At 35.5% G+C, this 12,715-nt stretch overlaps 1 protein-coding gene across 4 annotated transcripts in view; it reads right to left on the reverse strand.

Annotated features, from left to right (window-relative positions):
- Positions 1-5,376: 5,376 nt before the first annotated feature.
- Positions 5,377-12,715, reverse strand: part of LOC120629925 (5'-3' exonuclease PLD3-like) — a 65,956-nt gene continuing 58,617 nt past the window's right edge. For 3 of the 4 annotated variants that reach the window (XM_039899011.1, XM_039899012.1, XM_039899010.1), the window contains exons 8-11: positions 9,795-9,911; positions 9,117-9,256; positions 7,661-7,826; positions 5,379-6,063 (exon numbers count right to left, since the gene is read on the reverse strand). In XM_039899011.1, coding sequence (XP_039754945.1) covers positions 5,800-6,063; positions 7,661-7,826; positions 9,117-9,256; positions 9,795-9,911 — 687 coding nt within the window. In that variant the 3' untranslated portion in view covers positions 5,379-5,799. Of the gene's footprint in view, positions 6,064-7,660; positions 7,827-9,116; positions 9,257-9,794; positions 9,912-12,715 lie in introns of all 4 variants that reach the window. The other variant, XM_039899009.1, reaches the window with a different exon arrangement.

The raw sequence follows: 12,715 nt of genomic DNA on the forward strand, positions 1-12,715 counted from the left end.
CGCCTTTGCACGTGTTTCAAGGTCACATTTGTCGCTTTCAACGCGGCATCGTACCGGAACGCTAAATCGCATTAGTTATAGGGTCAAAAGACCAGACCAGGGAAAGTTTTCCCAAATTGCCAGGGTTCGAACCCGAGACCGCCCACTTATAAACCCCAGTAACCAATGTGCCAGGGAGGTCGTCAAACACGCGTGAGTCTTTGGTTTTATTGTCTGTTATATTTATAGTGGGAAACCGTGGCCTACAAACAGCAATACAACGAACAAGTCCCACAAATTACCGCTCTGTGTCCATAAACATACTACCACTATAGTTTACATTGAAGACCACTTGTAATAATATTTACTGTTGTTAATGTATTTATAATATGTTATAGTATATATTACTTTATTATTAATATTCTTTTTTTAATATTTAATATATTATGTATTATTTTATTTGTGTAATCTAGTTTAAGTAGTAGATTGTAGTTATTAGTATGTATTTTTTTTTGTTAATATGCACATCCTGCTGTATGTTATCCTTTTGTTTTCCTTATCCTAAGGTTGTTGGAAGAGATCGCTACAAAGTGATAAGACCGCCTTTTGTATACTGCTTCTGTCTGTGTTTTCTTTTATTCTTCTTCTGTATTTTTATTGGTGTGCAAATAAAGACTATAAATAAAATAAACCTCAGCCGTAGTAAAGCCTCATGGGCGTGTCAGACCGGAACACAGCATTGCTGCTTGGCGGCAAAAATAACCTCGGTTTTAGCACTTCCCCGTCACAAGAAGCTCTCTACTATTAAAAAGTAACGTACTAGATAAGGTAGGCATAAAACAAATATTTAGGATAGAAGTAGTCTTTATTTACATTTTTAAGGTCAAATATCACGCGTATTGTCTTACATTATATTGTATTGCTATTGCTTATTGAACATCTTATTCTAGACTTTCAAACAAATTATTGAATTTCTCTTCGATAAGTTTAACTTAGGTAAATTTATAATTACATAATGGAAATTATAAAAACATTTGGCGCTTCGGTATAACAAAATAGCTATACTATAACTAGAAATCAGTCTGCAAAATATTTCGAAACTGTATCAAATGTTATTCTTCAGTGGATAATTAACAAAATTTAAAATATGTTTATGAGTTTCTGTAGCCTATTTTCCTTACTACTACAGCTTAAAGCAGTATTATTTTTATTGCGTTTTTTCATAATCATCTTTGGCTATTTTACGATGGAAATAAGTATTGAAGGTATGTCAACTAACTTTTCATTTTAAAATAATATTGAAATGCCGCTCCCTAAAATCTGTCCCCGGGGGACCACGAACTCTCCTGTTTTGGTTCATATCACGCTTGCCCACTGTTATTAGACTAAAGGCAGTTTTTGTAAATCCTCAAATGACTTTTAACGTAATAATAAATTTGACATTTCGACAGTTTTTGCATAGGAATTCTGACAAATTAATTCTTCGAATTGCCTAACTTTAGAAAAATCTGCTCAAAACATCATTGCTAGATATTCAAACTTTTTATATTATACCGACCAGGGTGCCTATGTCTATCCGATTGCGTGAAAGTTAACTATGATTTGTATGAAATATAAAGAGCGCCATCTAGTCACAATCATGGGAAACATTAAATGATCATTAGATGGCGCTGTTTAGATTGCATGCAAATCGTTTTATTTATTTATTTAGAATACTTTATTGCACAAACTTAAAAACAATACAAGGAAACAAAAAAAAAAAAAACGTTCGTTCTTAACTTTCACGCGATCAAATACGATGACGGAAGTAGGCAATCACAGTAGGCTCTATAGTAGTAAACTTTCAAGCAATCTAAAAGTTTGTAATGTCTCAGAGAGCTTGTATCTTGTGTACATGTAATAATGCCCGTTCTCACTTACAACGACGTAGGAAATGTTTATTATATACTGTTTTTGTAATTATTAAAATGTATGTATGTATATTCTTAGACTTTTGCGCAACGCTATAAGGATTAATATGTGAGCCAATTCCTCATAATGGTTGCCTGGAAGAAATCACTATAAGTGATAAGGCCGCCTTTGTTACACAACTTTAAATGACTTGTACCTTTGTTCTTTTATTTTTTTCTTGTGTGCAATAAAGTATTTTTGATTGATTGATAGAAATGCCTTAATATGCATTCTATCCATCAACCGTTCACCAATACTTAGAGTTGGTGAAACGTTTTTTTTTCAATAGAAATCGCCTAAATCATTAGGCATTCTAATTAGGCGATGCCTAAGTTGAGTGAAAACGGACATAAGTGTATTATATAAGTATATTTATAACTTAACTATGTTCTTAACGAATACAGTTTCATACGAATGATATGTTCAATGAATTATCACAAAGTCAACAGCTTTAAATGTATGCTACTAAGTACATAATATTTTGCATTTATACCAATGAGATGTTATTACCGTGTTATATATTAAAACTATAGCGTATTGTGTTGTTATATATGTAAACATTGCACAAGCGTTTAAACCTGACTGCCGTCAATGGAATGAGTTTATATTTATATTAAAGGTATGTAATGTTGATTGTTGTAATCAATACATTAAATAAAAGAAAGACCGATAATATTCCGATAAACATATATATATGTATATATAATAAAATTATACACACATCGCCATCTAGGTCGAATTTAAGCGTAGTTTGTGTCATGGGTGCTAAGATAGCTGATGAATATTTATGAATATTATACGTACGTACTTATAATAAATAGATAAACACCCAGACACTGAAGAACATTCATGTGTGTAGTCTTATGTTGATGCCTCAGAGTTAAGAACATATAGAACCCTAATTTAGCCATTTTGAATGAAGTGTATTGGGTCCAAAAACAGTGAAAACGCCCCGAGAACGTCGCACTTCACACCCGCGAAATGTTTCTAGCTTACAAACTTCTTCCCATTTTTGTGGTAAACCTTTAAATGTTGTAATGTTTTTAGTTCTGTGGTTGACGCTTGACGTTATTCTAGGGGTAATAACATCTCACTGGATTACAGAACTCTTACACTAGATGGTAGTAACAATTCTAGAGAAAAGGGAAAAATAACAGGAAGTATTGACGCCTCCATAATAGCCCTATACATAAGATCAAATCACATGACCATAAATCATTATATTTTTAAACGGTACCTATTTTGAAAAGTAAATGGATATTATGTTAAAAATAATCTTTATTTGTGATCGTTGGAACTTGAATCTAAATTCACAGTGATCACAAAATAAGTAAACAAACCATTTGGATTTGGAACAAAGAATTTTTTTGCGAGAAGTTCTTTACTTTGTGTAAATTAGTTTGTATCCTCTGAGAATACACATGAGCAACAATAACATTTTATAAATGCGCTAATAATGAGTACGCAAAAATGGGTAAGTACTCATGATTGAAAAACCATAAAAGGAGCAACACTTTTTTTTTAGTAGTAATAATTGAAAGACCAAGCAGATGGTCCACTTTATGGTAAGTGGCAAACCATAGACTATAAACAGAGCAACACTTCACGGGGCACGCAAGAAGCACGTCCTGCAACATGCCGCTGTTTGTCTAACAATTTGAGGCGTAGATTTTATGTCTCATTTGCCTGTATCTCTGTCTCAATTATACCGGCAACAACGCCTTTTAGACCGGAACCAAGTACTGCAACAATGATGCTTAGCAACAGAACTATTGGCGGTAGTCTGGCTCTAATACTAGTGTTACAAATTTATGTTTATGTCAGAAGTTTTATTTCTGTTAAAAACAAAAATAAAACGCCATGTCAAATATATAGATTCCAATATTTTACTATCAAGGCATATTTACAAACCTAGTTACTAGGATATCATAATTTACTTTTCCAAGGTATAAAAACTACGTCAACACACAGCACACGGAAAATCAATAAGTCGCACACAGAATTGTCTTATTTCATGTTACATCATGAAAAACGTATTTTCTGAGTCAAAAAGTATTTGAAACCCGCATTTTTGTAACTGTTCATTTGGTCGGGATAAAAGCTTTAACCTTTATGTTAATCCAGGTTACAATCTATCTCGTTCCCGTGGTTCCGCTTTCAGGCGGTTAGAAGGCGCGGAGGTATCCATTAGGATTTCCCCACGTATGACAAAAAAAAAATGTGTGAGCCGTCACGGGACGCCTGGCAGATGTGAAACATCTAAATTGTTTTCTGTAAGTAAGATTTGTAATGCTTTATTTTTTCATTCTGCAGTATCTGCAGAATGTAAAGCATTACAAATCTGTTCCACAAATTAAAAAAAAAAAATCAACCAAATGGATAACCACTCCTTTTTGTCAGTCGGTTAATAATGACTGTTTTATTACAAAATTAATATTAATTTTATTGTTACATACGAAATACAAAAATTCAATCGTATAGCGTGGCGATGTGTCGCCACGGCCTGTGTCGCCAAGCCAACAATCAGTTTTACCCTCCGCCTATAGATGTTTCACATCAGAAAAAGGTTACAATCTATCTCCATACAAAACTTGAGGGAAAGCGGAAAATTTTAACGACTGTATTATTACTAAAACTATAACTTCATATTATTTCTTTAATTTACCAAGTAACATAGTTTTTTTTTTATTTATCTTCTTTTGATTCATGGCTTTTCGTTGTGCCAAAACGTTGTAGTAATAAATTTGTCTTAATTTAGTATCACAAAGCTTTTTTTCAACTGTTATTAGATTAGTGAAAACTGCATATTATCTGCGTAAAGTATAGAAATTATTTTTGCATTTGCGTATATGCTTTCATAACAAATGTATTTGAATTATGTTAAGATGTTATGTTATGGTTATTTACAATTTAAGCAGTGATATCCCAGTGGGTAGGACTTCGACATCACTTTTGGGGAGCCGAGTTCGAATCCCGCACCTCACTTTTCTAAGTTATGTGCGATTTAAGTTATTAAAATATCACTTGTTTCAACGGTGATGGAAAACATCGTGAGGAAACCTGCATGCTGGAGAGTTCTGCATAATATTCTCAAAGGTGTTTGGAATCCACCAATCCGCACTGGGCCATCGTGGTGGACGGCCTTAACACCTTCTCATTGTGGGAGGGGACCAGTGACCTATAGTGGGATATGATGATGATAAATTTACAAAACAATATTGGTACCGATTCTGGTGACCACAATTCTCTTAACTAGTAGATCAAAGTGAAACCGGTTGCTTTATTAACCTTGTCATTAGGATACTCGATTTAATAAATAAGTTAACACATTGTTTAAAGTTATGCATTGGTAGGTCAAAAAATACCTTTGGTTCCGAAAGGTCATTTTTTTGACGACCACCCTGGCGCAACGGTGACCGCTATGAATTTAGGTAGGAGGTTCCGGGTTCGATTCCCGGCAGGGGTATTTTAGGAATTTATAATTCCTGGTGTGGTGGGAGGCTTTGGCCGTGGCTAGTTACCACCCTACTGACAAAGACGTGCCGCTAAGTGATTTAGTGTTACGTTGCTATGTCGCGTAGTGACCAATTTGAAGTATGAGTACCATACTCCCTAACAGGCTATCCCGCTACCGTCTCAAGACTGCATCATCACTTACCACCAGGTGTGATTGCAGTCAAGGGCTAACTTGTAGTGGAATAAAAAAAACAATATTGTTTTGTAAATGACCATTGAGTAACATCTTGAATTCAAATACTTTCGTTTAAACACGCCTATTGTAGCATTTTTGATACTCCAAGTGTAAATATTAAATTTATTATTATAAAGAGCACTCAAAAAGTCTTAAATCGAAATATTCAGTGGCTTTCGCTATAACTTTCTCAAAGGAACAGCGTAAGGGGAGGTCCAATCTCTTTCAAACACGTCTTGTAGCTCTTGCCTTATGTCCCGCGTTGTATTTGTAATGTAGGGCTCGTACACGAACGCGACTCCCGCGGTATCGACGAAATAGTCACCGTACCAGTTGGACGTACCGATGTAGGCGGTACGGTCGGTCACCATGTACTTGTTATGGTTTACCCTGGCGTACGGTATCTTGTCCTGTTCGGGGGTTGATGGGACGATGAATCGCCTCTGCAATGGAAATTAAATAAATAAATAAATATACTACGACAATACTTTATTATAGTAATATTGTTTCTTTAAAATATAAATATAACCTAAAATAAACTATTTAAATTAACTATATTTACGACAATACACACATCGCCATCTAGCCCCAAAGTAGGCGTAGCTTGTGTTATGGGTACTACGATGACTGATGAATATTTTTATAAATAATATACATTAAATACTTATAATACACAGATAAACACCCAGACACTGAAAAAATGTTTAATTTTCATCACACAAACATTTTCCAGTCGTGGGAATCGAACCCACGGCCTTTGACTCAGAAAGCAGGGTCGCTGCAAACTGCGCCAATGGGCCATCAATAAATTGCCACTAGCTCCACCAATCCGCACTGGGACAGCGTGGTGGACTACGGCCTTAACCCCTGTTATTGTGGGAGGAGACCCGTGCTCTGTAGTGGGCCGGTAATGGCTTGATGTGATGAATTGACTAGCAGTTACTACCTGTCCTGGAAGAGCACGTTAAGCCAACTTCCCTAGCGCAGAGTGAATTCTGTGCTCTTTGTATCGGGGGTTCCATGTCCGGCAGAAATTTTGGTAGTTATCCTACTAATATATGAAAGTGTGAATGTTTGTTAAACAATCACGCTAAAACGGCTGAACGGATTTGGATGAAATTCGGCATGCATGTAGCCTTTGACATGGGAAGAACAAAGGCTACCTTTTATCCCGATTCCTTGATTAGTTTTCGAGGGAAAATTGTTTACGAGCTAAGCCGCAGGGCAGATTGATTCACACACGGTAGAAATGAATCTTCTGAAATGTATGTAGACATAAAGGTGTATATACAGTATCAGGGGTATTAGAATATACAACGTGTAACTGAATTACGAATTACTGTTGAAGGGTGCATAAGTATATTTCATAACGAATCACTGTGTATATATATATAATATTAAAAGAAGCATATTTTTTTTCCATACAAACGAATTCAAAACAAGTGTTCTCTTATAACAACCCTATTGTAGATAAAAGACCGACACGCTCATAGTACCTACGCTACGCGACGCGTACCTAATAAAGTAAAGGTAGTAACTTGATTTTAATTTTGCATGTGATGTTAGGGCCGTATCTGATTCCTTTCAGAAAAAAACTATGGCAATGGTTTACTCAAATAATATTAACGTTTCGATTTCACAGATAAGTCTCAGAGACAGTACACAATGTACCTGTAAAGTCTGTGAAATAATACTTCGGTTTTCATTTACACCACGTATAAAGAAGGAGAACGATTACATAGAATATTGATTGGTGTACAAGATAAGATAACTAAAATAATCTATATCATTCTGTACTCTAAATTTATATGTCTGTTTCTTTATTTATATATTATTTAGTTACCATGGTAGATAAATAGGAAACGAAATGTGTAATGTTTTCTATCTCATTCTCTCCTGTAGGTTCATTTATGTGTTAGTTTCTTTATAGTGACGCATTTTCATTCCATCGAGTTTCAAATCACAACGATTCTAAAGAAATTTCGGCTCCACAAAAAGTGGTAGTAGCTCCCACCAGCTGATCACTTCTACATTACTCACCACTTGTATATCGAGGTGAGGGTAGGAGTCCGCTAGCGCGGCCAACGACGCCAGGAAGTGGTCCTCCGCGGGCCGCGAGTGCTTCCACCAGCTGATCAACATGCGCACGCGCACACGGGCCTCGATCGCGGCGCGCCGGATCGCGTCATCGATCTTCGGCCAGAATCTAATGACAACCAAAAAAGTAATAACCAACCAAAATAAATAATATACGATATATGGAACACACCTCTAATTTTCCGAAGTTATATGAGTTTTAAGGGAAATAAGGCTTATTTGGGTACCAGGCAATGTAGGAATATAGGGCAATGAGGGATGGCTGTCGAGCTCGCTCGCCAGGGATCTGGACAGAGAAAGATTCATAGGTCCTAACGATGTGTAGCGCTTGTGAAAACATGGCGCTTTCAACATATGCCAAGAAGAAATCTGCGGCAGAATTGGACAAAATAGAAGGTCTAAGGCACTTAAAGAAATTCTTGGGACCAATTGAAGCATGTTTCCCACTTTGGCACAGGGTCCATGCTGTTCAAAATGGGCATTGATTACCCCACATGTAGGGCATGCAACGAGGACGTTAAGTCTATGGAGCATTTGCTTTGTGAATCCGACGGTTGGCTAGGAAGCGATTGGATCTTTTGGGAGTGGCCTATCCACATCCAGGGGATTACGTGCCTTCAACCTAAATAAATAATTATACTACGACAATACACACAGCGCCACCTAGCGCCAAAGTAAGCGTAGCTTATGACGATGCGACTGATGAATATTTTTATGAATAATATACAAAAATAAATAAATAGCAATATACATATAAACATTCCAGAGCCTGAAAAACATTCATGCTCATCACACAAACATTTTCCAGTAGCGGGAATAGAACTGTTATAGGATGGGTAGCTGAGGTCTTTTTAAAAAAAGATTTATTGATGCTACTAATAAAATATAACCAAAAAGGAGTTAAACAAAGAAGATAACTATTAGAATGTAAATAACCGGGACCTCCGTGTATTATTAATGCTTCCTTCAGACTAACTGAAAAATAGGCTTTAAGATATATATAATAGGTATCCCATTGGTCAGAGGAGTGAAGGGGCTTACTACGTCGTCAGCAATATGGGTAGCATCGGAAAGGTATAACAGAACCCACGGCCTCCGACTCAGAAAGCAGGGTCGCAGCAAACTGCGCCAATCGGCCGTCATGCTTCAACCAAACTCTTAGACTGGGTATTTTAAGCTATTTAGGGTTTGGGGGATTCATGGACGGGGCGAGTACAAAACAACCTTGAGGGTCGAAGTGCATCCGCCGAAGCGGTCCTCACTTCAAGAAAGATAGATAGAAGCAGTTCAATCGCACTTGCTTAAACGGTGCAAGGAAACATCGGTTGAGGAGACCCGTGCTCTGAAGTGGGCCGGTAATGTTTAAATAATTATGATGATGAGTTATGGGCATACGTACTTGAGCTTGGGCGAGAACTCGAGCGTGGGCCCGTAGTCCATGACGGCGATGTAGACGAACTCCTCTGCGGCGCCGATGATGCCCACGATAGCGTCGTCATCGTTCGTGCGCCCCGCCGTACTAAGTTGGGGCGGCGAGCTCTGGAACACACACGCCCTCTATTTGACGACCTCCCTGGCGCAACGGAGAGCGCTGTGAACTCAAGTTGGAGGTCCCGGGTTAGGGAGTTTCTAATTTCTGAATCTTCTCTGGTCTCGTTGGAAGCTCTACCCGTGGCTAGTTACCACCCTACCGACACATACATGCCGCTAAGCGATTTAGTGATAAGGCGAAAGATAATGAAAAGATTTTTATCTTGTTACGCCAAAGAAGTAGAACTTCTAACGCGTGTACATATGTACACACACATTTTTTTTATTCTATTTATTAATCATAGGTAGGTACAAGTAAAGTAAATTAAAGTAAATTAAAGTAAATTTAATTATTATACTTGCTACGCCAAAGAAGTAGAACTTCTAACGCGTGTTAAGTACACACACTTTTTTTTTTATTTCATTTATTTATCATAGGTACAAGTAAAGTAAATTGAAATATAATACAACTAAAAGCGTACTTCACATCTTATATTGGTGAGTGTGTAATAAATGTATGCAATGGTAATGCGTAATGCAAACTCACGGTGATGTAGGCGCCATAGCTGGACAAGTTGGCGGGGTGATCCATGTCGATGTCCGTCCCGAGCTCGGGGGGCCACGTCGCGGGCACTGCGTCCGCCACCCCAAGGCTCCAGTACACCTGCGCACGCGCAAATTGAAGTATTGAATTGTACAATCTACAACAGTAGATTGTACAACATAATTTGTTTTATGCACTCGTTGTACAATCTACAACAATAGATTGTATGTATACGAGCACATTGAAGTATTGAATTGTACAATCTACAACAGTAGATTGTACAACATAATTTGTTTTATGCACTCGTTGTACAATCTACAACAATAGATTGTAGTATGTATACGAGCACATTGAAGTATTGAATTGTACAATCTACAACAGTAGATTGTACAACATAACTTGTTTTATGCACTCGTTGTACAATCTACAACAGTCAAATGGAAATGGCCGCCGAATTGAACCTGTGTTATTTAATATCTCGTGTAATTTTCAGATTTAGTTTTTAATTATTACGGTATTTTAATTATTCTGTTATATAATCTCACCTCTCTACTACCTCAGAGGGTTTTCATCACAATTGCTATTATATGATCTCTACTACCCCGATTGCTGCGCCCTAACAGGGTTTTCATTACAAATGCTTTTGATTATTGTGATATTATTATGAACAATGTATAATGTGAAATGCAAATCAAATTCAAATTAATAGATTGGTCAGTTACCAAATAAAGAATTATTATAACGTCTAACAGGTTAGCCCGCTACAATCTTAGACTGCATCATCTCTTACCATCAGGAGAGATTGCAGTCCAGGGCTAACTTGTAGTAGAATAATAAACTCCAATATCCTAACTCCGGGCTCATACTGTGAAATTTCTTAACAGAAAATTCCAATATGAACCAAACAATTTTTTGCGCAACTCGGGAGTCGAACAGCATCCGTAGTTTTATGTACCACTAGCCAAATGACCCATAGCGACCTCTACTGCTAAGACTGACGAGTTGGTTTGGTTGAACGCGTTAATCTCAGAAACTGCTAGTCTATATATATAAAAGAGGATGTTTGTATGTATGTCATCGATAAACTCAGAAACTATTTGACCGATCATTATGAAAATTGGTATGCTTATGTATTTTTTCACGGAGAAGGTTTATATGCTATGCCCATTGATGTAACTCCCCACCAGGCGGCGCTGTCAAGTATCGACTTCCGCCCCGTTCAACCGATTGTCATAAAAATTGGTATGACCATGTATTTTTCCACGGAGAAAACGAACATGCTATGTCCATTGATGTAACTCCCCACCAGGCGGCGCTGTCAAGTATCGACTTCCGCCCCGTTCAACCGATTGTCATAAAAATTGGTATGACCATGTATTTTTCCACGGAGAAAACGAACATGCTATGTCCATTGATGTAACTCAATTTTATATGCGGCAATGAATGCAATAAAATGTTTTCTCATTAAATTCAATGAGTTATTTTACAACTTATATTAAATAAGAAAATAAAAGAAATAACTAACCTTCTTTTGTAAACAAAAAAATATAATTTATTTAAAAAGCAAATCAGCTAACTTCAAATATATCATTTGTTATTGAAAATAAAAATAAAGCAATAAAATAAAAAATAACTTATAATTATTATTTTAAAATAACATGATCATGTACTAAAAAAATTGATTTGTAATTTTAATTGTAAGTGTAATTTAATGAAAGTCAATAATACTCTTAATTAGTAAGTATACTCAAGACTTTAATATTAATAAATAGTTAATTTAAATTGTAAATAGAAAAGAATATATATATATACATTTAAATAATTAATTGAATAAAATTTAATTAATAGTTATTCGTAAGTAATAATTTCGATAAACAATACAAATTTAAGTAAGATTAATTATAAGTTACAGTGTAAATAGTTTTATAAAGTAATAATGACATAATAGGTTTTGAGTAAACAACTTCACACTTCTATTAAATATAGAGTATGAAACTGAAATAGATTTTTTTTTATCAATATAACCTGTTTTTGTCTTTATTATTTATAAATAAAAATAACATAAATTAAGCTGTCATTTCAAGCTGAGAAATTATTTTAATCGATTTTTAATTAAATATAGCTACAATTTTAATCTACATTTAATCATTTATTATTCACATTTCTTATTTACAATTATCGTTTTATTTTAATTCATTTTTTTTAAAAATATAAATTTAATTTTATCTTATATTTTTAGAAAGAAGTTTATTTTATAAAAATCCCTAATTTTTTTTTGACGTGACAACGTCTTATAAATTGGTTTGCCGGGTGACACTTCAAGAAACTGCGTTACGCTCCGCTCACGTTATGCGCTCACAATGAGAGCGAGTGAGAGGCACGCGTCCCTTCCACTCGGGCATGGTTAGCCCGCCTAAGAGCGAGAGAGACAGACATAAAAAGTGAAAGGCACGCGTCCCTTTGTAGTAAACGCTGTTTCATTGTACGCAAATGTATTGCAAGTTATTGTATGTATATTTGTATATAAATACGTATGTATGTGTAAAGGTAAAAATAAAATTTTGTTAATATGAAATTCAGTGCGAGATTCTTTGTATAAATTGTAATTTAATTATAAATGTTTTAAATATAATTCTTTGTATAAATAAATGTTTTAAATTGTTACTATTATTTCATCCTTCTTCCTACTATACGAATAAATATTCACATTAAAATTATTTTACCGTACACGTAAAACTTTCGCCCGTATACCGACTTTACAGGCAACCAATTTTTTAAATTAAATTTTATCTTTTAAAACATTAATGACATCTAGACGCGAGTGATAATATCATTAATAATTATCATGTCCAAGCTATTGGTTGTACAGGATATTGCAATAGTTGTCTCTGTTTCGTCAACGTAATCTTAGAAAATATTTTTTT

This window comes from Pararge aegeria, chromosome 15 (genome assembly GCF_905163445.1).
Source record: "Pararge aegeria chromosome 15, ilParAegt1.1, whole genome shotgun sequence".
NCBI lineage: Eukaryota > Metazoa > Arthropoda > Insecta > Lepidoptera > Nymphalidae > Pararge > Pararge aegeria.